General features: G+C 38.6%; 1 protein-coding gene across 1 annotated transcript in view; it reads left to right on the forward strand.

Annotated features, from left to right (window-relative positions):
* CUBN (cubilin) overlaps positions 1 to 26,594 on the forward strand; it is a 311,048-nt gene that overhangs the window by 211,855 nt on the left and 72,599 nt on the right. The window contains exons 42-53 of the mRNA XM_008148828.3: positions 1,728 to 1,918; positions 2,069 to 2,252; positions 6,655 to 6,829; positions 8,013 to 8,191; positions 9,607 to 9,816; positions 10,461 to 10,601; positions 12,039 to 12,220; positions 17,444 to 17,615; positions 18,956 to 19,162; positions 22,581 to 22,730; positions 24,549 to 24,670; positions 25,973 to 26,198. Coding sequence (XP_008147050.2) covers positions 1,728 to 1,918; positions 2,069 to 2,252; positions 6,655 to 6,829; positions 8,013 to 8,191; positions 9,607 to 9,816; positions 10,461 to 10,601; positions 12,039 to 12,220; positions 17,444 to 17,615; positions 18,956 to 19,162; positions 22,581 to 22,730; positions 24,549 to 24,670; positions 25,973 to 26,198 — 2,139 coding nt within the window. The remainder of the gene's footprint in view (positions 1 to 1,727; positions 1,919 to 2,068; positions 2,253 to 6,654; positions 6,830 to 8,012; positions 8,192 to 9,606; positions 9,817 to 10,460; positions 10,602 to 12,038; positions 12,221 to 17,443; positions 17,616 to 18,955; positions 19,163 to 22,580; positions 22,731 to 24,548; positions 24,671 to 25,972; positions 26,199 to 26,594) is intronic.

Here is a 26,594-nt window from a genome sequence, read left to right on the forward strand (position 1 = left end):
CTAGCTGTGGCTGGAACTAGGAGACAGCACAAAGTCGTAACACATCAAAGGAGCAGTAAGTAAGAGTTATCATCAGTTCAGGAAATAACCGGTCAAAGCAATACAGAAGATATCTTCATAAATCCCTTGGTCGAAATAATTCATTTGGAGGGTGACAGAAAGAGTTTTCTGGTCTTGAAATAGGAATTTGATGAGTTAGAGAATGTGCACAGTATATGGCAGGCTATCACGCGTAGTGTGATTGAGACTTTCAAATCTTGACAAAATGTGAAGTCCAATAATAATTTTCAATTCAAGCTAGATTAAAGTTCAAGAAGTATTTAATGGAATATGAAATATCAAAAGGCTCTCGTGCTTTTAACTGAAAAAACATAATTTTAATGTATGTAAAGATTATCAATATAGACCTTAAAAATTAATATTTTCTCACTATTTATGTCTTTTCTAGAGTAGAGAGCGACTGAAGATATATTGTTTTTCTCAAGAGAGGCAGGCTGCATAGTGGTTTAACAGAATGGGCTTTGGAATCAGACAGACCTAAGATAAATTCCCACCTCTGCGATTTAGCTAGTTGTGTGAACTCTCAGCTCTCACTCACTGATGAGCTGTTCAGTGCCTGACAACTGGCAAATTACTGCCGGCTCCGACCATTCTCTTTCCTGAACTCCCAGCCTCTCACTCTCTCTCGTGTATCTCGTATGTATGACAGCTCATGATAAATAAAGTTTCCGTGTGGAAAACTGAACTCTTCACCCCCACCATTTTCCACCACCCCTCCCAAACTTTTTCATGCTAGACTCTTCTCAATTTTATTTTAGGTATATATTTTTTCTAGCTATTGAAACCAAAAAGCTTGGCATCACTCTTGATTCGTCTTTTCTCACTCTATAAATCCTAATCATCAGCAAATCAAAATGGTTCTACTCTCACAATATGTCTAGATTCTAACACTTCCCACCATTTCTACCCCCAGTCCAGGCATCTATCATCTCTCCTTAGACTCAAGAAATCCCCCCTTTTAGTGGGCACCCTGCTGCCGCTTTTCTCTACCCTCTCTCACAGCTTAAACATTACAGAAAGAGTGATTCTTCTAAAAGTTAAGTCAGAGCATGCCCTATGGATGCTCAAAACCCTTCAACATCTTCCTTTTCTGATTAAAAATCAGTCCTTTTAGTTTCCTGCATGACCTACCCTGCTACCTTTTGGATCTCCCATTCAGCTGCATCCATTCTGACTTTATGACGTACCTGTGTTTTCTGGGCCGGAATGCTTTTCTCTCACAAAGCCTACGGCCCAGTCTCTCATTTCATTCAGGTCCTGCTCAGATGTTACTCCAACAACATGGCCTTCTCTAACTTCCACAGACAATACAGTACCACTAGCCCTCTCCTTGTTCATTTTTCTTTGTAGAACTTAACACCATCTCACATATTACATGTGTTTATTGTGTGTCTTACTCATCTGTAAAGTAAACTTCATGAAAATAATCTGTCTCTATTGCTTACTTCCCTTTCTTAATATTAGCAACAACAACAAAACAAGTACCCAATAGTATGCACCCAAAAATACTTGTTGTGCTCTTCATTTTCCACACTTTGGCCTCAGTTATTTTCAAACCACATTTCTATTGAAAATCCTCAAGAAAAATAGAAAAGCCTAATGTTATTTAAAGGGTTTCTTTAATTTTACAATTTAAAAATTAATGTTCTTTGTTTCTTCTTGGGAAGGTTGTGGTGGATATTTGCATGCAAACAGAGGAATTATCACATCACCCAACTATCCGGAGACCTACCCTCCCAACCTCAACTGCTCTTGGCACGTCCTGGTTCAGAGTGGCCTGACCATCGCTGTCCACTTTGAACAGCCCTTCCAGATTCCAAACAGGGACTCTTCTTGTAGCGAGGGGGATTACCTGGTGGTAGGTCTTGTTTGCTACTCTTTCTAATTATTTCTCTGCAGACTTCATTCAGAAAACAAAATGATGATTTTTCTCTCCTGGAACTAGAACTTTTGTACTTCATCCTTATTAATATGAAGGAATGTATAGAATTTTAATTTGTATTTCCAGCTAAAAAACGGACCTGACATCTCTTCTCCACCCATGGGACCTCATGGAGGAAATGGTCGTTTTTGTGGCAGTCGCCCTTCATCCACTCTGTTCACCTCAGATAATCAAATGTTCGTTCAGTTTATTTCTGACAATAGTAATGGAGGACAAGGATTTAAGATCAAATATGAGGCAAAGAGTTTAGGTAAGTACTTTCACTGAGAACAATGTCTGGACTTTTCCTGCAATTGTTTGGTCTTCCTTGTTTACATAGACTTGAGAAAAAATATGTAAAGCTTTCTTTTCTGAAATAAGAGTAATGAGAATAGTTACCTATTATCAAGCACTTACTTTATGCTTGATACATTAAATATGTCATCATGACTACTTTTAAAGGAAGGTATCGTTGTTCCCATTCTACAGATAAGTAAAAGAAGGCTTAGATTTCCACCCCCCCACCAAGGCCACATAACAAGAGAATAAAAAAAGTAAAATTCTCCATGAGCAAAACTGAATTGATCTTAATGATCCCTGAAATTTCTTAGACTTCTCCATTATAAAATACCTAATTATAAGTTACATTCACTTACAGAAACATTGAAAAGAATAATTACATTGTTTTGTAATCATTTTTATGTTTCTTTTTAAATGAATACATAATCCTTTGATAATATTATCCATTTAATTATATATTACAGTAGGATCTTTACTTAATTATACTTAATTATACTTGATTATAATTAAATTTAATTCTACTGTAACAATTTAATTTTTGTGACATTTATTTTTAATAAAATGTTTAATTGAATAAATATGTAAAAAAACATAACTTCAAACAAGGTAGTAGTATCAGTAGAGTACTAGGTGATAGGATTTTAGGATAATTCTATGATCTCAGTCTCAGATTCTTGAATATACTGTATTTCAAATACATATTAATCTATGATGTTATAGGCTTTATTACACATTCTCCAAAATATTAGAATTAATGTCAGCATAATTTCTTCATTTTGGGAAAGAAAAATAAATAAGTCTCCACCAACTGATACTGAAAATCATCTAATAGCTCAAGTAGGGTCTGTGACGACAGAGAATGTCTTCCCTCACTTCCCGGCACACGTGGCTCTGGCACTTGAAAGGATCCTTTGAAGACACAGCTCTGTGACACTAGCACCATCACACTGTAGGTCAGGAGTTCTCCTCCCTCCTGTCTCCATGATGAGCTTTGCTGCTGAGTCATGACTAGGTAGGATTCCACCAAGTCGTGAGACTCGGTAGAGTAATGGGGCCTGTGTCTAGAGAGGAGACTTCAGCCCACTCCACAGAATTCTGCTTCTCCATCTATACCCATGCTAGACTCAGTCTTGAATTATATTTTTTAAATCAACATTTAGTGGGAATTTGGATAAACTAAAGGTCTATTTGCAAACACTGTGACTCTTTTATTATTCCTTTGTGTACCCTCTATTCATGTAAGAATGGTATGGCTATTACTTTCTCCCCATCTTTCTGACCTTAACATTAGACTTAGTCTTTTTATTTCTATTGCTGGGCAACCCCAACATTTTGATCACTCTCCTTTCTCCCAACTTTCTCATTCAACCATTTCCCCTAATTACACAGTCAGCCTTTTACTTCCCCCATCTATCTTTCCACCACACTTAACTTCTACGCTACTACCATTTCTCAGCCTTCCACACCAAATTCTCCTATTTCCAAACCATCTTTCCCCAGAGACAACTGATTAAGATTTCCATGTTCCTGTCCTCAATGCTCTTTATTTTCACCAATTAATTGACTTATTAAGTAATTAAGCAAACATTTACCAAGTGCTTTACACCTTGCAAATTAACAAGGAGTTCATCGTGCAGTGGAAGAGACAGACAAGCAAAGGTACAATTAGAACATGGCATGATGAGTGCTAGATAGAGGGATGCATCAGGAACTATGCAAACATGTAAGAGAAACACCTAGCCCAGCCTGAAGGATTAGAGAAGGCTCCAGAGGAAGATGAATAGAGATGTGCCAATCGGTGAGGAAAAGATGTGACAACATATAAATTCTCATTGGTCATGCAATAAGGCATATCCATGGATTTGAAAGAATTCAAAACAGAGTCAAAATGAGTTAAAAATAATGGTGAAGCAGGCAGGAAGCATAATGCTAAGGGCCATAGCTGCCACCATAAGGAGTTATGATCTTAACCGAAAGACAGTGGGGAGCCCTTGGAAGATCTTAATCCAAAGCATGAGTGGCATGATCAGGTTAGAAACATCAGTGTGGCTGCAGCACTGAAAACACATTGAAAGGAGGAAGACTAAGGTAGAGAGACCAGATGAAAAAGTAATTCAGCCAAAAAAGGATTAAGCCCTAAACTAAGGCAATGTCAGCAAGAATGTAGAAGAGAAGGCATATTGAGAGATATTATAAATATGGACTTGAGTGGATTTGGAGGTCAGCTGGATGTGGGAGAGAAGGGAAGGGATGGAAAGCACCGTAGATGGCCCATAGGTTTCTGGCTGGGTGGATACTTTTATTTCACAAATTTATTTATTAAGAACTTGCTACGTGACAGACACCTATACTATAGGTCCTGGAGATACAGCAGTAAACAAATAAATTTATGTCTTCAGGAGCTCAATTTTAGTGTTAAAACACAGATAACAAGTAAAATATACAGTATGTCATATGGTAAAAAGTATTAAGGAAAAAATAAGGTAGTGAAGATGGACTCAATTAGAAGAGAAGATGATACTGTCATTAATTCACATGGACCTCTAGATGGTGAGTAGATAATAAGGTCCATTTAGGACATGGTCAGTGTGAAATCTCTGAAATACATCCATTGGAGATGTCCAATAGGCTGTTGGAACAGGGGTCTAAAGGTGGGAACAGGGATCTGGATTGAATTTAGAAATATCTGAATCATTAGCAGGCTGGTTGTAGTTTAAGTCATGAGGATGAATGACAATCAGAAAGGTATTTAGATTGAGAAGATGAAGGGCCTACAGAGGGATTCCTGGGGATCTCCAGCAATGCCAGGGAAGGCCTAGAAAAGGCACTCAAGGACCAAAGGAGGAATGGCGAGAGGGATAAAACAAGGAGAGGAGAGCTTAGTGTCCAGGAAGCTAAGAGACAGAAATATAAAAAGGGAAGATGTGGCCAAACATGTTAAATGCTGTGGATACAGAATGAAGATTTAGAAAGACCTTTGGGTACACAACTGTGAGGCCGCGAGTGTGGACCCGGACAAAAGTGCTTTCATAAGGCTGAAAAGTGAAGAGAGGGTGAAGAAGATAAAAAAGAGGGTGGTGAGGAAGTAAAGTGACTGTAAATTACTTGAGCTTGTGATATATGGAAAGATCAAAGGAGCAAGGAGGAGAGAGACAGATTGAAAGCATAAGTGAAGGGATTGAATAGGGCAAGGTCCCTGAGGAATGGGAGCCCAACCCGGATATACAGGAAGGCAGTGTGCCAGGGGAAGTAAAGGGGGGTGGAGAAACAAGGGAATTTATTAAGGATGGTAACAAACGAAAGGATTACAAATGGAGAGCGGTCTCATCTGACTTCTACTTTCTTGCTGAAGGAGAACTCCAAGTCAAGGGCGGAGACTAGAAAGGAAATGGCGAGAATGAAGGGATTAGGGCATACAGTCAAGTTTTAAATAACTTGTAATTTACATAAAACATGGGAGGATTGCTTCACAGTGTTGAGATTGGAGAACATGCAGTTGCAGTGGCAGAAATTTCGATGAATGGTTTGAATAGAACACAACTATAAAGTTGAGATTTTGCAAGAATTCTGAAACACCAGAAGCAAGGGAGTTAAAGGCAAAGAAATTTATATTTTAAGGTTTCAGAGATGAAGGAGTTCTGGGTAATGACAAAATTCAGGAAATGACCAGACATGGCTTAATGAGAGTGTAAATAAATATCAATAGGATTTAGTAGATCTGGTATCTGTAAGGCTAATGTATTGGACAGGTTAATTTCATTGGTATGGTTAGTACCCAATTTAGCCAGTTTATTGCTTGGTTTGTTTGCTAAGAGTGCCAAAGATATTTGTTGATAAAATGAAAGTATTTTTTTCATAATACTTTGGTCTTTTAGAAAAGTTTAAAAGCTCATTTTTCTTCTTGCACAAATGCATCTAAAACCTGAAGCAGCATAATGAGTGATTGCCCACAGAGTTGTGTAAATATATACCTGCTAAGTCTTTTAAACACATTAAGATCACGGCGCTGCATCATTCTACGGAACTGAACAGCCAGTGGGCAGTTATTAGTACCAGTGCACTCACATGCTTATTTAAGTGGTGGTCTATGGCAGTGCTCCCATGATGTCCTGCTGCTTGTCCTGTGCACCATATATCATTGTGGAAAAATGCAACTTCCAGAGAGGATAAATGGTTTGGCAAATTAAAAAGTGACACACTTGTTAGCTTCCTTGATAGCAAATTCAGAATTTATTTGCTTAAAAAGTAAATAAGAATAATTTCATATGAAAGAAAATTGAGATTGGAGATACAGATAAAGATCATTTTTTAAAAAATGATCATGGCAGTTGATTCTGTAGACTGTAGATTGATTTAACTGTGTTTCCTGACAGCCTGTGGGGGTAACATCTACATCCATGATGTGGATTCTGTTGGCTATGTGACCTCGCCCAACCACCCGGACAATTATCCCCAGCACGCTGATTGCATTTGGCTCATAGCTGCTCCTCCTGGAAAGCTCATAAGGCTACAGTTTGAAGATCAATTCAATATTGAAGTAACACCCAAGTAGGTCACCTCCATTTAATTTTTCTCCTCACCAGAGTTGGTATTTTTTTTAGCTGTCATGTCTCAGTACAATTTCTTAGCCACAAACACTGCATAGGAAATCTAGGGATGTAGAAGGCAGATGCTTAATGCCTCCAGGCTGAAAACGTTGCCTGCCAGACACTCTCCGGTCTGCTGAGCAGATAGTTTACTGATATTGTCCCTCGTGACCCCATGCATATCCTCCAAGAGACACTGAGGATGGCTGTTGGAGATTTATGTGATCTGCTCTTCCTCTCACAGGAAACGTGTAGTGTCTCTGCTAGATGAGGATTTATTTGCCCAGCCTCACACTGAGTGTCATAAATGATAAAATATCTGTTTAACAAATGGAAATTTGTGTTATGTGACATCAGAGGTCACCAGTTTCAGAAACAGGACTAAAACAAATACAGTACAATTTCTAATTTCTATTTAATAAGAATTCTGAAAGATAACACACCAGAAAGTAAGTCTTACTATGTTGAACACAAAGGGAATAGGCAAAAAGAAAGAAAAAAATCTGTATTTTTTCTCATTTAACAAAAGTGTGCATACATTTGCATGAATATGTGTCTGGTACAAAACTTAGTTACAAGAGTTTTTGTTTACCATTTATGGGCACCTTATGCAAGGCCACTCTCCCACTCAGTGAGCATTAATTGGCTGATTGACTCAGAAATACTGGGTAAATATTTGACCCCTTTTATGGACATAGAAAATTCCAGCTCAGACTGTCCATTAGCCTGGGTCACAGAGCTGTCAAGAGAGAGTTCATCTTTGTCATATGAAATGCGTTGAATCATCATGTGAAATAAAATACTTGTGTGTTTTTTAAATTCCTAGGGGGTAATTTGAGAATGACTATTAAACTTATAAAACTAATATAGTATATGGAAGGAAAATGAATATTCTTCAGTGTGGTACATGTAAACCCCCCACCTTTTTTTTTTACCTTCTAACTAAATTGTGTGTCACGGTTAGGAAGAATATTGTAGAGTATTCTGAAGTGACATGACACTTAAATTAACTCTGTTGCAGTGTCTTCTGTTCCAGAAAAGCTAACTTAATAATGCCCTTGGAAAAAGTGGGTGAAATCTTTTTCTAGCAAAATATGTCAAAGCAATTGTCTTCATATATTAAACAGAATTTTCTTTCACTTTAGCTGTACATCCAATTATCTTGAGTTGCGAGATGGAGCTGATTCAAATGCACCAATAATTTCCAAGTTCTGTGGTACCTCTTTGCCCAGAAGTCAGTTGTCCTCAGGAGAGGTGATATATTTGAGATTCCGGTCTGACAACAGCTCCACTCATGTGGGATTCAAGGCCAAGTATTCTATAGGTAACATTTTTTTATATTCAATAAGAAAGTAGTGCTAGAATAAATACATTAAAACAAAAAACACACACACAATTATAAAAGAAGTTTTTCCATCTGCCTAATTTTAATAATTATTTTAATGATAGAAATAAGTAAGGAATATACATGTTTAACACTGCAAGTTGTTAATTTTAGTTTTTACTTTTGATTTCCATTTTAAAACACTTTTATAAATTTGAATATTTTGTATTTTGTCCTAACTTGTTTGTGAGAAACACATTAAATCAAATTCTTCTTTCTTCCCATTATCATGAAATATTTATTTTAAATAGCAAAACTCTTTAGTAAATGTTAACTATATTTAAAATAGTGATTTTGAACTCCTCATTATTAATAGATAATTGAGTTTATTTCCCTCCTAAGCCTCTAGTGCCAAATCAGTCAGTAGACAAAAAGCAAAGAGCTCTTCAGTGTTTTGATTTCCTTACTTAAAAAATTCACTATAATATGTTCTGGACACTAACCAGACATATTTGATGCATACAACACTTGGAAAGCTGAGTTGTAACAACATTTAACCTATACCTTAGGTTGTTTCATAGCTGATGCAAATTGTATATAATTCAAACATTTAACCTATACCATAGGTTGTTTCATAGCTGATGCAAATTATATATAACTCAATCTATCACACCTGGCTAATGAAAAATAATTGAATAGTAGTTTTCAAGGCCTTGAGATACCAGTTACTGCAGTAAAATGTGTATTTAATAGTTAAACTAGAAATGGTCAGCATCACAAAGGAACTACAGCACGCTTCCCAGCTGAAGTTAGACTCGGTTTTCAGAATTCAACACAGGATACTGGGCAGGCCCTAACAATCTATCAGTTGGTTCTTGAAATGAAATGTTATTGTAACTGATACCTTTCACATGGCACCCCAAGAGAATTAAAGAGATATTACAGAATATACCCTTCAAGTCTTTCAGTCTTTCATTTCCCATTATTGGATTGAACTTCTGCTCTCATTTCTCTGTACATCCATAGTAGATTTCCAATAGTAAGGGAGCACTAACCAAGATTTTCAGAATTTTTATTCTATTTTATTAAATATATTTTATTGACTTTTTACAGAGAGGAGGGAGAGGGATAGAGAGTTAGAAATATCAATGAGAGAAACATCGATCAGCTGACTCCTGCACACCCCCCTCTGGGGATGTGCCCGCAACCAAGGTACAATGCCCTTGACCAGAATTGAACCTGGGACCCTCCAGTCCGCAGGCTGCTGCTCTATCCACTGAGCCAAACTGGCCAGGGCTTTCAGAATTTTTAAAACTTCAATTCATGTTCACTTGGTATATAAAAGTTTTCAAATGTCCTGGTGAAATTGTAAAAAAAAAAAAAACTATAATAGAATATTGCTCTTTCTTTTGCAGCCCAGTGTGGGGGAACATTGACAGGGCAAAGTGGTGTCATCCAAAGCATCGGATATCCAACACTTGCATATTCAGATGATTTATTGTGTGAGTGGCATCTCAGGGGTCCCTCGGGACACTATCTCACCATCCATTTTGAAGACTTTAACCTTCAGAATTCCTCTGGCTGTGAAAAAGACTTTGTTGAGATCTGGGAAAACCATACCTCTGGTCAGTAAAATATGCTATCTTTTTCTTGGGGGGGGGCGGGGGGGAGGAGTGTTTATTTTCATATGTACTCATTTAGCCTCTGAAGTTTCCTCACTTCCAAGAAAGGCAAAACTATGTCTATTCTTGGCAAAGAAGTGCAGCTCAATCAGATGTGGGAAGTGCCAGCCTTTCTCTCCCTCCACGCACCCATAAACAGTGGGTGTCCTGAACCGCAGGTATGGTCATCCTATAGCTTACCCTGGAGATCATGGAGAGAGCATATTCTTCCAGGGCCATATGTAGTTATCTGAGGGACATTATGTGGAGTAAGGAGAAGAAAGGGTAATGTAGCCTGAAAATAATATGAGATAAACACATGTCACCCTATTTATTCCTACCATTTCTTTAACCAAATGAGCTCGCCTTCCTCATTGTGCTGAGATGCCGTTGCCCTGACTGGTCGCCATTTATCTTACACGTCATATATTTGAATGTATTGATTTTTATTCATATTTGTCCTGCTTTTCTTGACAGAGGTTATCATTTCTTCATGGACAGGGTCTTATCTTGTATTGTTTTCTTCGTATGTGCAGAACACCTCCAGGAGAGGTTAAATAAAATCACTTACCTGGACATACACATACTTACTTATTTGACTCTCACAGGAAATTTACTGGGCAGATACTGTGGAAACCTCCTTCCTGACAGCGTGGACACTTCTAGCAATGTTGCTTTGGTCCGGTTTGTCACAGATGCCTCTCTTACTGCCTCAGGATTCAGACTACGGTTTGAATCCAGTCTGGAAGGTAAGTTCATGGATTTATGTAAGTATATATATATATATATATATATATATTATTGAGCACCTACACTGGATAGACATTATGCTAGGCACAGATGTTATAACAGTTGGACAACCCCCCTCCTCCCCAAGAAAAACTAAACTAAAAACCTGACTCCTGTCTTCTTGGACCTTACAGCGTAGTGGAGAGGCAGATGTCAATCCAACAGTCACACTGACAATTGAAAACCACACCTGTGCTCAATGCTACAAAAGAAGGGAACTAGCACTAGGAGAGACATAAGGGGATGTACTACATTACTCATTTTAAGGAAGCCAGCCTATTAGTCCTACTCAGAATTTGCATTTCAAATTCCCTGACAAACTCAAGTAAAATAAAGATCTTGTCTGGGGAAAAAAAAAAAGAGGATAAGTACTTTAGCCCACTGATTTTCCTGACTCTAAGATTACTACATTTATTGGTCTTATATTTCTTGGGCCATGATGGTACAATGCTGTGAACTATCATCCATGGAAACAAAGGTTAAATATTAATAGGAAGTGAATACAAATGTTTTGTGTAAGTCCTTGCATACATATAGTTACGTCATTAGTGGTCATTGGTGCCAATTGAATGCCAGCAGGAATCCTCAATTTGGGGTGCAGTGAAGAGGAAACTTTATTGAGTACAAAACAGCTCAATTGTAATATAGCACAGTGTGAAAACAGCATGGCTATGAGGCAACTCTGGGATTAGGCAGCCCTGGGGCCAACCCCCTCTCTAGGGAGACAGCTCTGCTCTGCTCCTGGCTGGATTTCTCCACCCTGTGCTGGTCTGCTCCCTTGTGCACTGTTGTGACATCTTTGGTGTTTCAGCTCCAGCCAGGGAAACTCACTCTTAGATAAAAAGGGTAACTGTGTTCCTAGAGGGGAGAGAAGCTGATTTAAATAGACAGAAGTCCACAATCCTGGTCCCTGATTGGCCCATCCTCATGCAAATGAGGACTCCACATCTTCACAGTTTGATTGGTCAGAATGGAGCCGCTCTGATTGGTTGGTAAAGAAGCTGATGGAGATAGAACTGGGCAGCTCTGATTGGATGGGGAAAGCCTCAGTCCTATAGGTTGAAATAGGATTCCAGGAACTCCTTTATAAGGGCTGGCTCAGATGGCAGGAACACAGTGCAGGCCAGCAGTTCAGTGCGAGCTTCTCCCTGAAGTGCAGTTTTCATGAGAGTTCCCTGTGTAGAAGTGGCTGCTAGGCTTTGTTTTTTTATATTTGAGCCCAGTTAGCCACAATGACCTCTCCTTAGTAGGTATCTTCTTTCTCAGGATCCACATAAATAAGGCAATAATTTTGTCTAATATGAGAATGGGAAAAAACACACTTTCATTTTGAGGATATTCTTTATAGAAAGGGCCAATTTGGTTTCATTGGAAATCCTTTTTTCTTCCCCCTTCAGCATGCGGTGGAGATCTACAGGGCCCAACTGGAACATTTACTTCTCCCAACTACCCTAACCCAAATCCTCATGGCCGGATCTGTGAGTGGAGAATCACTGTGCAGGAAGGAAAGCAGGTCACACTAATTGTTAACAACCTGAGGCTGGAAGCTCATCCGTCCTGCAACAGTGAGCGTGTGACAGTAAGTGTCCCGCGCAGTCAGGGATATTATATTCCATTGGTTAAGGAGTTCATTGTCTCATAAATCATTGTCAGGAAACTAGGTCAGGAATATTCCCATTGTACAACTGTATCTCAGACAAACTCTAAATATTTTAGATAGGACAAAATCTCAATAAACTGCCACAATATTTGTAAAAGCTGTTTTAAGAGGCTATTAGTTATCACAACATACATCAGGGTCATTGGTAGGGATAAATTTTAAGAGCAAATGGTCATTATATATGGCAAAATGGGGTAAACAGAGAAATTAAGCCTATTGGTAACACATGGCTGAATGGGACTAGTCACAGAACAACCCACCACCACAAGTTCTAAGCAGATGAGTAGTCCTACATAACACGGTTCTATGCCAGAGGCACTGAGTGACCCCTTTGAGGGGCCATGGCTGCTTGTCCTCCATGTAGCTCAAATGCTTTGAAATATAGCCTCAGATTTTTTTACCTTCCCTTAGCAAAAAACAAAAGTAAGATTCATGAGTGTGAAAGGAGATTATTAATTGTGAAATGACAGATCTATATGCATATACTGTGTGGATTATAGATTAATATAACTATATTTTCCTACCCAACTTGTCCTTTCTTCAGGCTTTGTTATCTCAGTAAATAATAATTCCAAACTCCTGATTGCTCAGGTCAAAAACCTTGATGTCTGTTTTGGATTCCTTTCTCTCACACCTTATGTTACGTCTATAAGCAATACCATTGGCTGTATATTTTTAAAAGATCCAGCGTCTAACAACTTTTTGTCATATCCATTATTACCACTATCACCATTCGCTTAGATTTATTTTAATATCTTCCACCCTGTCTCCCTGCATTCTCAGCACAGCAGCCAGTGTGATAGGTTTAAATGTAAATCATTTCATGTTGCTCTCATTAAAAATCTCCTAATGGAAAATCCCAAATCCTTATAATAGCCCACTGGCCCTACATTACTTTTGCCCCTTCCTTTCCTACCTCTGCACCTTATCTCACACTCCATTTCCCTTTTGCTCATTGGCCTCTTTTCAGTTCATTGAATATGCTAAGAATCCCCACACACACACAAATACACCCTCCCAACCCACTCCACATGCACTATTGCCTTTGTCTAGATGGCTGTCCAGTTCATTTTTTCACTTCGTTGAGGTCCCTGCTCAAATGACTTGATCCATGAGGCCTACCCCAAACACCCCATATTCAATAGACCTCATAGTGGCCTCTTCCTTTCCCTCTATTATTGCTTGCACAGCACTTCAGACCAGCTGATATTCCACATTTATTTGCTTTCTGCTTATTGTCTGCTCCCCCAACTAGGATGTGAGCTCCATTAGCCATGCACTTGGCCTCCTTCATTGCCCAATGCCCAGTGCCTGGCACATAAGAAGGACAAAAGTTGTTGAATGAATAAATAGAAGTACTATCATTATTCATTTTAAAAACAAGCCACTTTTGTTTTCCATTTAATTGTCTCCTGTTGGATAGTGAGTTTCAAAAATATGAAATATCTTTGTATGTTTCTACCACTTTTTATTACCCCAAAATGATCACATTCAAGCTTAAAATTTTGCCAAATTCTGCTATCTGAAGAAAAAAAAGTACCATATTTCAATGCAATTTCTTGGCAATGGATAATATTATGTAACTAGTAGCCCTGCACATGAATCCATGCACCAGTAGCTCTCTGTGGGGCCTGGCCGCTCCACGCCCGTTGCCCAGAGGCTCTCCGAGGAATGCATGCCTCATCTCTGTGGTTACGAAGCAAGCATTCCGCCAGGCCGCTCACGCTGCTTGCTCTCAGTGCCCGCTCCCCCCCACACCCTGAGACTAGGGGACTCCAGTGGGGCTGAGAGGACTGGGTGCCACCATCTTGTGGCTATGGGTGCCGCCATCTTTGTGACAGAGTGACAGTTAATTTGCATATTACCATTTTATTAGCTAGGATTATAACCATGCGACATAAATTTATTTGTATTCTAATTTTAATCTTTTTTTTTCTGATTACAAATACAATGGATGCTTATTGACCAAAATTAGGAGAGTTCTGAAAAATAAAAAATATAAAATACTTGGAATTATACACACTCATTAAAATTTTGATTTGTGTATGCTTTGAAATTGTTTTCATAGTTGAGATCAAATTGAATATAATGATTATTAAGAATCTTACCAACAGAATATCCACATGCCCTGCAGGAAAGATAATATGAATGGTTCTGATTTTAGAACTCAAATAATTACAATAAAATTCACAGTGATAGCCACAAATTCTGAATTATGTTTTGTCATTTCCCCATCTCTATCATTTCCCCATCATATATGCCAAAGGCATCCACTCTCAACTCTGTCATTATTTAAAATCTAGAGGCCTGGTGCATGAAATTCATGCATGGCAGCAGGGGGGGGTCCCCCCTCAGCCCAGCCTGCACCCTCTCCAATCTAGGCCCCTTGGGGGATGTCCGGCAGTCGGACATCCCTCTCTCAATCCTGGACCACTATCTCCTAATCGCTCATCTGCCTGCCTGCCTGGTCACCCCTATCTGCCCCTGCCCCTGCCAGCCTGATTGCCCCTCACTGCCTCTGCATGCCAGCTTGATTGCCCCTAACTGTCCCCCCTGCTGGCCTGGTTGCCCCTAACTGCCCCCCGCTGCCAGCCAGGTCACCCCCAACTGCCCCTCCCTGTCAGCCTGGTCACTCCTAACTTCCCCCCTCTGTCAGCCTGGTCGCCCCCAACTACCCTGCCCTGCTGGCCTGGCCACTCCCAATTGCCCCCTCCCTGCTGGCCTGGTCACCCCCAACTGCCCCCTCTGCTGGCCTGGTCGCCCCTCATGCTTCCCCCCCCCCACATCAGCCTGGTCACCCCACGCAGCCTGCTGTTCAGTCATTTGGTCATCCCTTACTAACTCACCTGCCAGCCTGGTCGCCCCACGCAGCTTGCTTGTTCAGTCGTTTGGTCGTCCCTCACTAACCCCCCTGCCGGCCTGGTTGTAGGCAGCCATCCTGTGAGGGTGTGACAGTTGCATTTGCATATTACCTCTTTATTATATAGAATAATATTCCTATTCTGCTACTTCTTTATTTTGGGGTCTTATACATTATCTATTTACCCCCAACTATGGATAATGAGGATTTAGCTCTCTTCACAAACCAGCCCCTACCACCACCACAAATGCACACAGTGGTGTGCACATTTCACATATTCCCCCAACTTCCTCCAAAAATACTTAGATCTCAGATTTTGTTTAAATTGTTATTTAATGTGTACATTATTATGATTATGTAAACACCATTAGCAATGAAGCCAGGTAGTATACTATGATAGCATTTCCTTTTGTTTTTTTGTAATAATACTAGTAGTGCCCTTTGTACATTTTCTTGGTTTTCTATGCATCTATCACTAATTCTTCCACACACTTTCCACTCCAGACATAGGTCCCCACCTTGTATAATAAAGTACATCTATTTTTTTTTTCATTTTCTCTAGCAATATCCCTCCTTGAGCCTTGTTCTGCAAGCCTGATGCCAGCTGTCATGTTGGGATTTCCCTTCACCAAACGTCCAAGTCCCTTCCTTTTTCTCCCGGGCTGGAGGCCTGGCTGTATGACATGTGCATTTCCCTTTTTTGGTTAAGTTTCTCTGTTTAGTCAGGCATATGCTCTTGCAGCTTCTTAAGGAAGTGGAGATGAGTGACAAAGTTTTAAGAATGTGTATACCTAGAATTGTACTTACTTTATCCTTAGTTTTTGAATATATTACATATTTAAAAATATCAAATGTGTTCAATATATTAATATTAACATATGAATATATTAATCATACTTTTGAAGTATTTTTCTCTTTTTGTGGTCAATTTCCTTTAAGTTCCTGTTTCCTATTTACATATATTTGTCTCTGCCTCTGCCATAGGATGTTTCCCTAAATGTCTGGTAACCCTTGGTTGTTCATTTCTATTTAATAATAAACGCCTAATGGGAAGCTCTGTGTGCATCACGGGGGCTGTCCATTTGTGTGCTTCATGGGAGGAGGAAACTGCAGATGTCATATCTGTAGGCCATTTCTCCTGGGGAGGTCAAAACTCCAACACAGAAACACCTTCAGAATTAATTTCTGAATTTTTAATATGATGTCCACATTCCTTTCCTTTGCAATATATTTTTATAGATTTGAGGTTTGTTTTGTTTGCTCTTCACTCTCCTCCAAACAAGGGGATGTGGGCTGCCCTTTGCTCACCCTTTATTTATTTGAGAATGTCTCAGAGAGAAAGGGAAAAAAAAGGAGGAAAGAAGAAAGGGGGAGGGAGAGAGGGGGTAGGGAGAGAGGAAAGAAAGAAAGAAGGAGCTAAATTTAATAATCAATTATAGTAAATAAAAAAGCTTATAGTTTTGTGACGGAGTACATTCTCTTTCTCCAGAGCTCTTAGTGTCGTACTCTGACACATTATTTCTAATTGTGAGCCATTCAAATCCTTTCTAAAAAAAAAAAAAAAAAAAAGGAATGTCAAACAATCACTCATTCAATTATTGTGTAGTTACTTCTGGATCGTCCTTGAACTGTAAAAACCAGGAATGTTAAATCATACTTTGCCAATTATTATAACTATGAACATAACTAGAGTTATTGTTTAATATTTTGGAATCACCGATACTCTAATCAACTTTTAAAAATTCAAATTAGTAAGAGAATTGAAGCTTGAATCCACTAGTAATTAGGAAAGAACAATTTATAATGAGATGGACTTTTAAAATTACTTTTCAAGGCATTTAAAAATATTTGATTACATACTTTACATCATCAGAGACAAAAATTTCAGCCTTTATTCTAATTATCAAAGGTCCTGCATTATTAAGAAAAACTGCCCAGCAGTGAACTCTGTGAACTGAGATGTAAGCATGTTGGCATATCTACTTTACATTTAGAGCACAGTTTCCTGTTGCAAAGAGTACAGCAGTTTTTCACTTGTCACCACATGGCAGGAGGGCATTGCTGCTGTCTTTTCATTTAGTGAAATGACCCTGAGGCCACAAAATGTGCTCTGGGTAACATAGTGGTTTGTGGCACTGGGCTAGGAGCCTGAATTGTTAAGTAATTCATTTTAGCACAGGGTTTCCTTAGAAGGAAGTGTGTCTGGGCTGGGAATATAATCTCCTAAAAAGTACTCAGTAAGATGGACTGTGTGTCTAAAGGTTAAACTGTTTTTCTAACAGGTGTTCAATGGCATTAGAAGTAACTCACCCGTGCTCGGGAAGCTATGTAGCAGTGTGAATATAAGTGATGAGATCAAATCTTCGGGAAATACAATGAAAGTCATTTATTTCACTGATGGGTCCAGGCCATATGGAGGCTTCAGTGCTTCCTACACATCCAGTGAAGATGCAGGTAATACAGGGTGTTATCCTATATAATAAAAGGCTAATATGCAAATTGACCGAACGGTGGAATGACTGGTCACTATGACGTGCACTGAACACCAGGGGGAGACGCTCTCAATGCAGAAGCTGCCCCCTGGTGGTCAGTGTGCTCCCACAGGGAGCACAGTGGCGGTGGCGGGAGTAGGACTAACCCGGCAGTCAGACATCCCCCAAGGGGTCCTGGACTGTGAGAGGGCGCAGGCCAGGATGAGGGATGAGGGACCCCCCCACCCCAGTGCACTAATGTTGTGCACCGGGCCTCTAGTAAATATATATGCTTGCAGATGTCCCCGCAGCTACTGCCCACAGCAGCAGAGCCATCTACTTTAACTTTAGTGATTAAAGTGACAGCTAGGATCTTCTACATAAGACAGACATGCATAACCAGATAGAAAACCCATGATGGATAAAAATTTTAAAAATAAAAATTCCTTTGGTTTTGGAAAGAAGACTTCCATTGCAAATTAAAACTTTAAAAAATGCTGTTAGAAGAGGTACTAGCTCAATTCCATTATTATAGCTGGTTTTCATTCCCACAGTTCTCTGTTATTCTTTTGTGCTACGAGACCATCTTCCTCTTAGAAGGTAATTCCCTTCCAGAAAGTATCTACATTAATTTAAGACAGAGATAGTTTACTGTTTCTTAGCAATCCATTCCTATACACATTTCCAGCATAAATGAATGGGGGGTTTACCTTTGACGTAGAGTATTTGAAAATTAAGCAAGGTATGGCCTTTTTATTCTAAATACCCTCCAACTCTCTTTATTGGTGTTATTATCTAAGAGGTTTTAAATTTAGAAAAATTTGAACTACATATTAAATACTTTAAGTTATTGATATATGAAGTCTTTATTTCCTATTTAAAGGGGCAATTTATTGGCACTGTAATGTTATATGATCTGTTTGATCCAATTAAATTATTGGATCAAGTGGAGAATTGCTAATTAGAAGCCATTGGGACCACCGTTATATTTCAACATTCCTCTAAATTAAATATTAATGACCAGTAGGCCCAAAATTAGGAGATATTGATGCAGAGCCAATCCCTACCTACTTATTCTTCTCCTACAGGAAAATAAAGAAACTGCTCACTTTTGCACATATTTTGTTCTAAACCCACAGAAACTTCTTCCATAGTTTGCATGCATAAGCCAGCCATTTTACCCACAACTTTGACTTCACCTAGGGGAAAAAAAAAAGTAAAAATGTTGCTGCTGTTATGTTACTGATTGTTCCTATATTGTTTGTCTCTTCTGTTATGGCATGGGAGTTTTACTGCTTTCTCTGTTGCCTTTTGTGTCTTTAGTGTGTGGTGGGGCACTTACCAATTTCCCGGAAGGAAACTTTACTTCTCCTGGCTATAATGGAGTCAGCAATTACTCAAGAAACCTAAACTGTGAATGGACTCTCAGCAATCCAAATCAGGAAAATTCATCCATTTACATTCATTTTGAGAATTTTTACCTAGAAAGTCACCAAGACTGTCAGTTTGATGTCCTAGAGTTCCGAGTGGGTGAGTTCAATAGGATCCTGTTCTTCTATTTATCTACAGTATTCTTCTTATGCCTGGAGACCACCAAGGATGAGAGGTACCAGATGGCTGTAATATATGTACATAGGGCCCAAAAGAATGTTGGTCAGCAGAGCCATAATTCTGTGTGTGCCCAACTGAGGAACACATGCCCTATGAGCAGTGAGAGAGATGAATCCGTGTGCATAACCAGACCGTATGGTTCAACTGATGAGAGATTCTGGTTTGTCTTTGCTCTCTTACTAGTAATGCGTTCAGGTGGCCCCTTCACTGTAACCCAGTACTCCAGACTCCTTTCCTCAGAGACTGGAACATAAAATTGTCAGTGTCAGTGGTTTACTGAACTTACAGGATTCATAAAAGCAGCTGTGGAAGTCTGCTTAGGCCTTAGAAGTCAAAAGAAGTTTCAAAATACACCAGATGGAAAAGCACCTGGAAGTCATTTGAGGATTCATCCCCAGAGCAGTCAAATTTTGTCTTTGATTTCATGACAGAAAAGGATTGAGGTATACTTGGTAAACAATAATTCTCTTAAGGATGTTTAAATATCTTCAATCATGAAAGATGAATACATGTTAGTTCTTTCCCATAGTCAAGGCATACATTATCTATTGATATTCTTTTCTCAGTTAAAAAACAAACAAATAACTAATAGAGAAGGAAAGTAACATTGTAGACCATCTATTTTGTCCAAGGTTCACCAAGTTCCATGTTATTGCAAAATGTAAAGAAAAATAGGCTGAAAGCAGCAAGAACTAATGTAGTTTGCTGTTGGCAATGTTCTGGGGCAACTTTAGGAATTAATGATGGGTTTGAAAACATGGAAGATAACATTTTCTAGAAGGAGAATTAGATAAAGTCTACGGTCATAGACCAACTGCCTCAGCAGAAGAACCATCTGGGCTCTCCAAGATAGACAAATCTAGAGAAGGCTTATGAGAGAAATGGATGTTGTAGTTTGAGAATGTTCTCCATATAATTCTGATAAACCCTCACCATTGCCACCTGGCTCAAAACCACTGGCTCATAGAATCAAATAAAGCAGTTAAATGCAACCTCTCTACTCCCTCAGTTTACAGACAGTGAAAATACTATCTTTTGTTGACTTATAAGATTAGTGATGTTGTTTGACTCAAAAAACAGAGCAGATCAGTGTGAGTGCTGCAGGTGCACTATATATGTTAATTACATTACTGTGAAAAGTGATCTTCATAAAATACTCAGCTCCAAATATGATAGTTCTTGGTCTGAGTACTAATACCTTTTATGTTAGTTTATTAAATTCAGTGAAGAAATCATTGAAATATTAGGCACTTATTGATTGATTGATTGATTGATTTTAAGGATATAGGAGACTTTAGTAACACTATCAAGCAACATGACCTGACTGACATTTTACAGAATGCTTCACCAAATCACAGTCAAATACACATTCTTCTCAAGGGCACATGAAACATTTACCACATTGATTTCTAGATTTAGTATAATCCCAATCAAAATCTCAGGCAATTTGGGATAGTTACAAACTAATTAAAAATTTTATATGGAAAGACAACTAAAATAGCCAAAACAACTTTTAAAAAGCACAAAATTAGAGAACATATGCTAATTTATTTCAAAACTTACTATAAATCTATGGGAATAAAAACAATAAAGCTATGTTGTAAAAACAATATAGCATTGGCAAAAGTCTAGATATACAGTTCAATGTAACAGAATAGCACAGATTCACCTACAAAAATAAGGACATTTGAATTTGGACAAAAGCACAAAGGCAATTCAATGGGGAAAATTTGCCTTTTCAAATAATGTGCTAGAGCAAATAGACCTCTATATGCAGAAAGAGAAAGAGAGAGAACTTCACTTCAACCCATACCTCACATTATATAAACACTTAAGATGTATCATAAATTGAAATGTAAATCTAAAACTACAAAACTTCCAGAAGAAAAATTCTTTGTTATCTTGGTTAGGCAATGTGTTCTTAATTACAACACTAAAATCATTTTTAAAAAATGGTAAATTGGACTTCATCAAAACCAAAGCTTTTGCTCTATGAATTACACTAAAAGAATAAAAGGATAAGGAGAAGATATTTGCTAGTCATATCAAACTCAATAAGAAAACAAATAAAACACTGGGTGAAATAATTTAATTGATATTTTTATCAAAGAAGAAATACAAACAGCAAAGGGAAAAAAGCTCAACCTTATTAGTCATTAGATAAATTCAAATGAAAATCACAACAAGACATTAGAAAGTTAAAATTTAAAAACACACACATACCAACAATACCAGATGCTAGTGAGAACACAGAGCAACCTGAATATTCATACATCGCCGATAATAATGAAATGGTGCATCCACTTTAGAAAACATTTCCTATAAAATTCAAAATACATTACTATATAACACAGTGATCATACTTCTAGGTATTTAGCCAAGAGAAATTTAAGCTGTGTTCACATCAGAACTTTATACAAAAGCTTATTGGAAATTTAAAAACTTCTTATTTTCCTGATGCCTCAACATCCCCACACACAGGCTGTGAGCAACCTGCCTAGGTGACCATGTGAACCAGAGTGGTAAGGCCGGTCCCTGCCACAAGCTCCCCTTCTTGCCCTCCCCTGACTGTGGCCTGGTGACATTCAAACGCACCGGGGAATTCCCTCACACCTTTTGTTGTATTCTCCACCCTGACCCCCAATAAAAGCACTTGCTTACGGGTCTTCACTCTCTCTGGGCTCCCCACCTGCTTGGTGGAGCCAGCTCCCTGGACACTTCTCTCAAAAGATCCCCTCTCTGCCTCTTCTAGGACCAGTCTCTGTGTGATCTCCACTTTCTGTCCTTGGTTGTCAGGGTGCTCTCCGGCCAGTCTTCAGTTAACTATTCAGAATGGGTTTTCTGTATTTTTGTTGTAATTCCAGTTTGGTCCTGGGAGAGTGTCAGTGTAGCTTCCACTTCACCGGCTGCCATTTTGGAACCCTATCACTTTTATCTTGATAATGTATTTTGTCATTGTTGTTTTATATTTCTTACTCCCTAAAAAAAGAGGGATCCTTGACTTCACCTAGAAAAAAGAATGAAAGCGGTAAAATGTTCCATCTCTGTTTAGATATGCTAAAATAATTATGAAAATATAAATTAGAATAACATGGCACCCATATTAGAGAACGAGGTCTATACAAAAATACACAGCATTTTATTTTTTATTTTTACCCTACTGGAGGGACTCTTTCTTTTGCAGTTGACAAAGATGGAAAGAAATTTTTTGAAATGTCTGCTATTAAATAATTTAAACATGTGTCATGAATACCTTGAAATTTTGTTATGATTGATTCTTACTGAATTCACTTAAAATCTATATCAATAATGGCACTTGGTGTGATATTTTGTTCAGGTAATGCTGATGGGCCTCTGATATGGAGACTTTGTGGATCTGTAGCATCTACAGTGCCATTGGTTATACCTTATTCTCAGGTATGGATACACTTTGTCACTAATGACCGTGTAGAACATACTGGATTCCATGCAGAGTATTTCTTTACAGGTAAGACTTCTGATTAAGCTCTCAAACTCTGGCAATAAAATAATAGATAAAATTTGTATAATAGTTTCTGTAAAGATCACATATATATTTTGTTAGATTTATTTCTAGGTTGCTATTGGTTTTGTTGCCAATGTCAATAAGACATTCTAAATTACATTTTCCGTTTGGTTGTTGCTGATATCTAGGAATTTTTAAATTTTTTTTACATTGATCTTTAGCCCAAAGATCTTGCTATACTTTCATTAGTTTTAGTATTTTGTCTATAATTATCTTTGGTTTTTCTGTGTAAATCATCATATTTTCTGCAAATAATAGTGCTTTATTTGCAGCCCCAATACCTTATTTCTTCTTCTTATATTATTTCATTAGCTAAGCCATTATCATAATTTTGAATGGAAGAGATGATAGCATCTTTTTTTTTTTTACCTTAATGTCAGTGCCTATGATATTTCATTGTTAAATATATTGGTTGTTCTTGGGTTTTCAATAAGTACTCCTAATCAGAATAAAGTAAGGCCCTTAAATTCTTAGTATATGAAAAGTTGTTTGCTCTTTTTTTTTTTCTGTGAATGGATACACGATTTTATCAAATAATTCTTCTTCATCTATTGAGATGGTCCTATTTTTCCCCTTTTAATATGTTAATGTAATAAATTATATTGAAAGGTTTTTCTCTTGTTAAACCATTCTTTGATTTCCAGGATAAACCCAATCCAGAAATAAATCTAACATGGTCACGGTGTATGTTTTGAACATATTACTGGACATTATTTGCTAATGTTTTGTGTTGGATTGTATTTGTGACATTCATTTTAGTGCCTGAAAATTTCACCCAATACAGGCAGGACTCCTGTTGCTTCCTTGGACCATTAAAGTTTCCTAGCTCCTTTTCACTAACATGGCAGTTCTTTTAGATTCCCAACTTGACGTAAAACTCTCGATTCCATGCCTTGGTTTTGTGGAGGTTCAAGGCCATATGTTCTCTTTCTGTCTGAACCTCAGACCCCAATCCCTGTGGCCCATAGCTTGGCTCTGTATTCTCTCAGACTAATACAATTTCAGTTTGTGATTACCCCTCAGAATTTGAGTACACTTATTGTTTGCTGATTTTGGAGATCTCCTTTCTTTCCATTATGTTTGGATATGAATCAAAATGTTTTGGTTATGGTTTTATCTAACATCTTTTTTGTTACAATCAAATGGTTGATTGGGAGGAGTGAGATTGATTACTCAATCAACCATCTTGTCAGTTTATTTTTTTTTTATTAAATTAAAATAAAGAAGTCAGACTTCAGGAAACAGTATTATTTGTATAAAACATCATACCATACTATGCTTTATAAGTATATCTGTTCTTCAAATTGCTATGCTAATGTGCACTGTGAAAGCTTACTATAGAATATATGTTTATTATCAGGTGACAAAGTCTTCAATTATGGTACTAATCATATTCTTCCAACTTATATTTTTTTCACTAGCCTAGTTTTTTCCAGAAAGGCAATGTTATTTACTTTGTTTCTAGTACATTTACTCTCGGTTATACACACTTATAATTATTCTCCATTTATGGTACAGATTATCTTCTTTTTGCTTCATACTAAACTTGAGCCTGTTTTCACTATGTGATTCTGTATATGGCATTCTGTATATTTCTAATCTTTAACCCAGTTTTACTTTGCTTTTATCCAGTTTCACATATGTATACATTTATTGTATTTTTAAATCATAAAATATGACAGTTTTAAGTATTACTTTACCTTGGATTTGCAGGTATTTTTTTTTCCTATCTTATTTAGAATGTCACAAATCTACTTTCAGACTGTGGTGGAATACAAATAGGTGAGAGTGGAGTGATCGCAAGCCCCAACTACCCAGCTTCGTATGACAGCTTGACCCACTGTGCTTGGTTGTTGGAAGTCCCACAAGGTGACACCATCACTGTGAGTTCAGATGCCTGAGTAAATTACTCCTGAGACCATTAGAACTACAACATCATGTCCTGTGTGGGAACAGAGTTCTTTTAATAAGCAAATATTACACTTTGATCTTGCAATCAGATCATTTTCTCCCTAAAATTCTCTCATTATAGTATATACATTGACATCTATAAGTTTACAATTAATGAAAGATGAACTCTCATTTTCAAGCATTGTAGAGTATACATACTGTAGAAGATAATTCTGCACCTGGAGAGCAGTGTATTCATGTTCTTGATATGCTTGCCATCCCTGCCCAGGGCACTGAGGAGGTCCCCTAGTGCTCCAGTTTAGAGAGATATTCTTTCTCACAATTTTCAAGATAAACTTTAATAAGGAAGAAGAGAGGAGGGCAGGGGAGAATTAAATAAGAGACATAAATATTAAAATGTATAAATTAAGACAAAATAAAATGATTTGGAGGACCTTATCCCACTCTAGGTAGATAAACTCACAACTTGCTTATAAAATAATTAGAGGCCCGGTGCATGAAATGTGTGTACTTGGGGAGGGGAGGGTCCCTCAGCCCAACCTGCACCCTCTTGCAGTCCGGGAGCCCTCTGGGGATGTCCGACTGATGGCTTAGGCCTGCTCCTCATGAGCCTAAGCTATCAGTCAGACATCCTTAGCGCTGTCACCGAGGCAGGAGAGGCACCCACCACCGCCACTGTGCTCACCAGCCATGAGCCCGGCTTGTGGCTGAGCGGCACTCCCCCTGTGGGAGCGCACTGACCACCAGGGGGCAGCTCCTGCATTGAGCGTTTGCCCCCTGTTCAGTGCACATCATAGCAACTGGTAGTTCTGTCATTTGGTAGATTTGCATATTACCCTTTTATTATATAGGACTAGAGGCCCAGTGCATGATTGAATCATGCATGTTTGGGGGGGAGCTGGGTGCCTGTCTGCTGGTGCACCAGGTCTTTCACAAGCCTCTGGCAGGGCGGAGGCTTCTGAAAGGCCTGGTGCCTGAGCAGACAGGCACCCAGCTCCCCCGCATTTGATGGTCCACAGTGGGACGTGAGCTCGCTGCCCCAGAGGCCCCTTCTGTGCTGCAGCACAGCCATGGTGCAGACGCTGAGCTTGAGCCGCCACTGGCGACGCGAGCTCAGCGTCCCGCTGGCCCAATTGGCTACCCCGGCCACCCCGAGTCCCGCCCCCCCGTGCCTCCTGGCCAATCACGGGCATAGCGAAGGTATGGTCAATTTGCATATTTGTCTATTATTAGGTAGGATAAGAGTGCCTCATTATTGCTTTTCTCTTCTGCAGCTTACATTTAGTGACTTTGATATTGAAAGCCATATCACCTGTGCCTGGGACTCTGTCACCATCAGGAATGGTGGTTCTCCAGGATCGCCCATAATAGGACAATACTGTGGAACTTCAAGCCCCAGTCCAATCCAGTCTGGCTCTAACCAGCTGGTGGTGATTTTCAATTCAGACCATTCGGTGCAAAATGGTGGATTTTATGCTACGTGGAACATGCACACTTTAGGTAAAAGAAACATTCTCTGCACTTATTGTCTTTTTTCATTGAGTTATTTAAAAAAATTAATAACAAATTCAACAAGTATATATTTTGTACCTACTCTCTGTAAGACTAAATTCTAAATGTGTCATCTCATGTAGCAGCCCTGCAAGGAAGACACAATACATTTTTTTTTCTCTTTTGCACAGGCGGAAATCTAGGATTGCCTAGGTCATGTAGCTAATAATCACTGGAGTCAGGATTTAAATAAAGACAGTGGAGCCCAGAAACTTTGATCTAAACACTTCACCATTCTACCTCCATAGTCACAGAATCACAAGTAATAGAAAAGATGTGTTGGAATTACATGTAATTTAATGTGTTTGGAGCCTGGAGGAGGACTGATGAGCGGTGAGCTGATGG

The sequence above is a fragment of the Eptesicus fuscus genome, chromosome 2 (genome assembly GCF_027574615.1).
Source record: "Eptesicus fuscus isolate TK198812 chromosome 2, DD_ASM_mEF_20220401, whole genome shotgun sequence".
Lineage (NCBI taxonomy): Eukaryota > Metazoa > Chordata > Mammalia > Chiroptera > Vespertilionidae > Eptesicus > Eptesicus fuscus.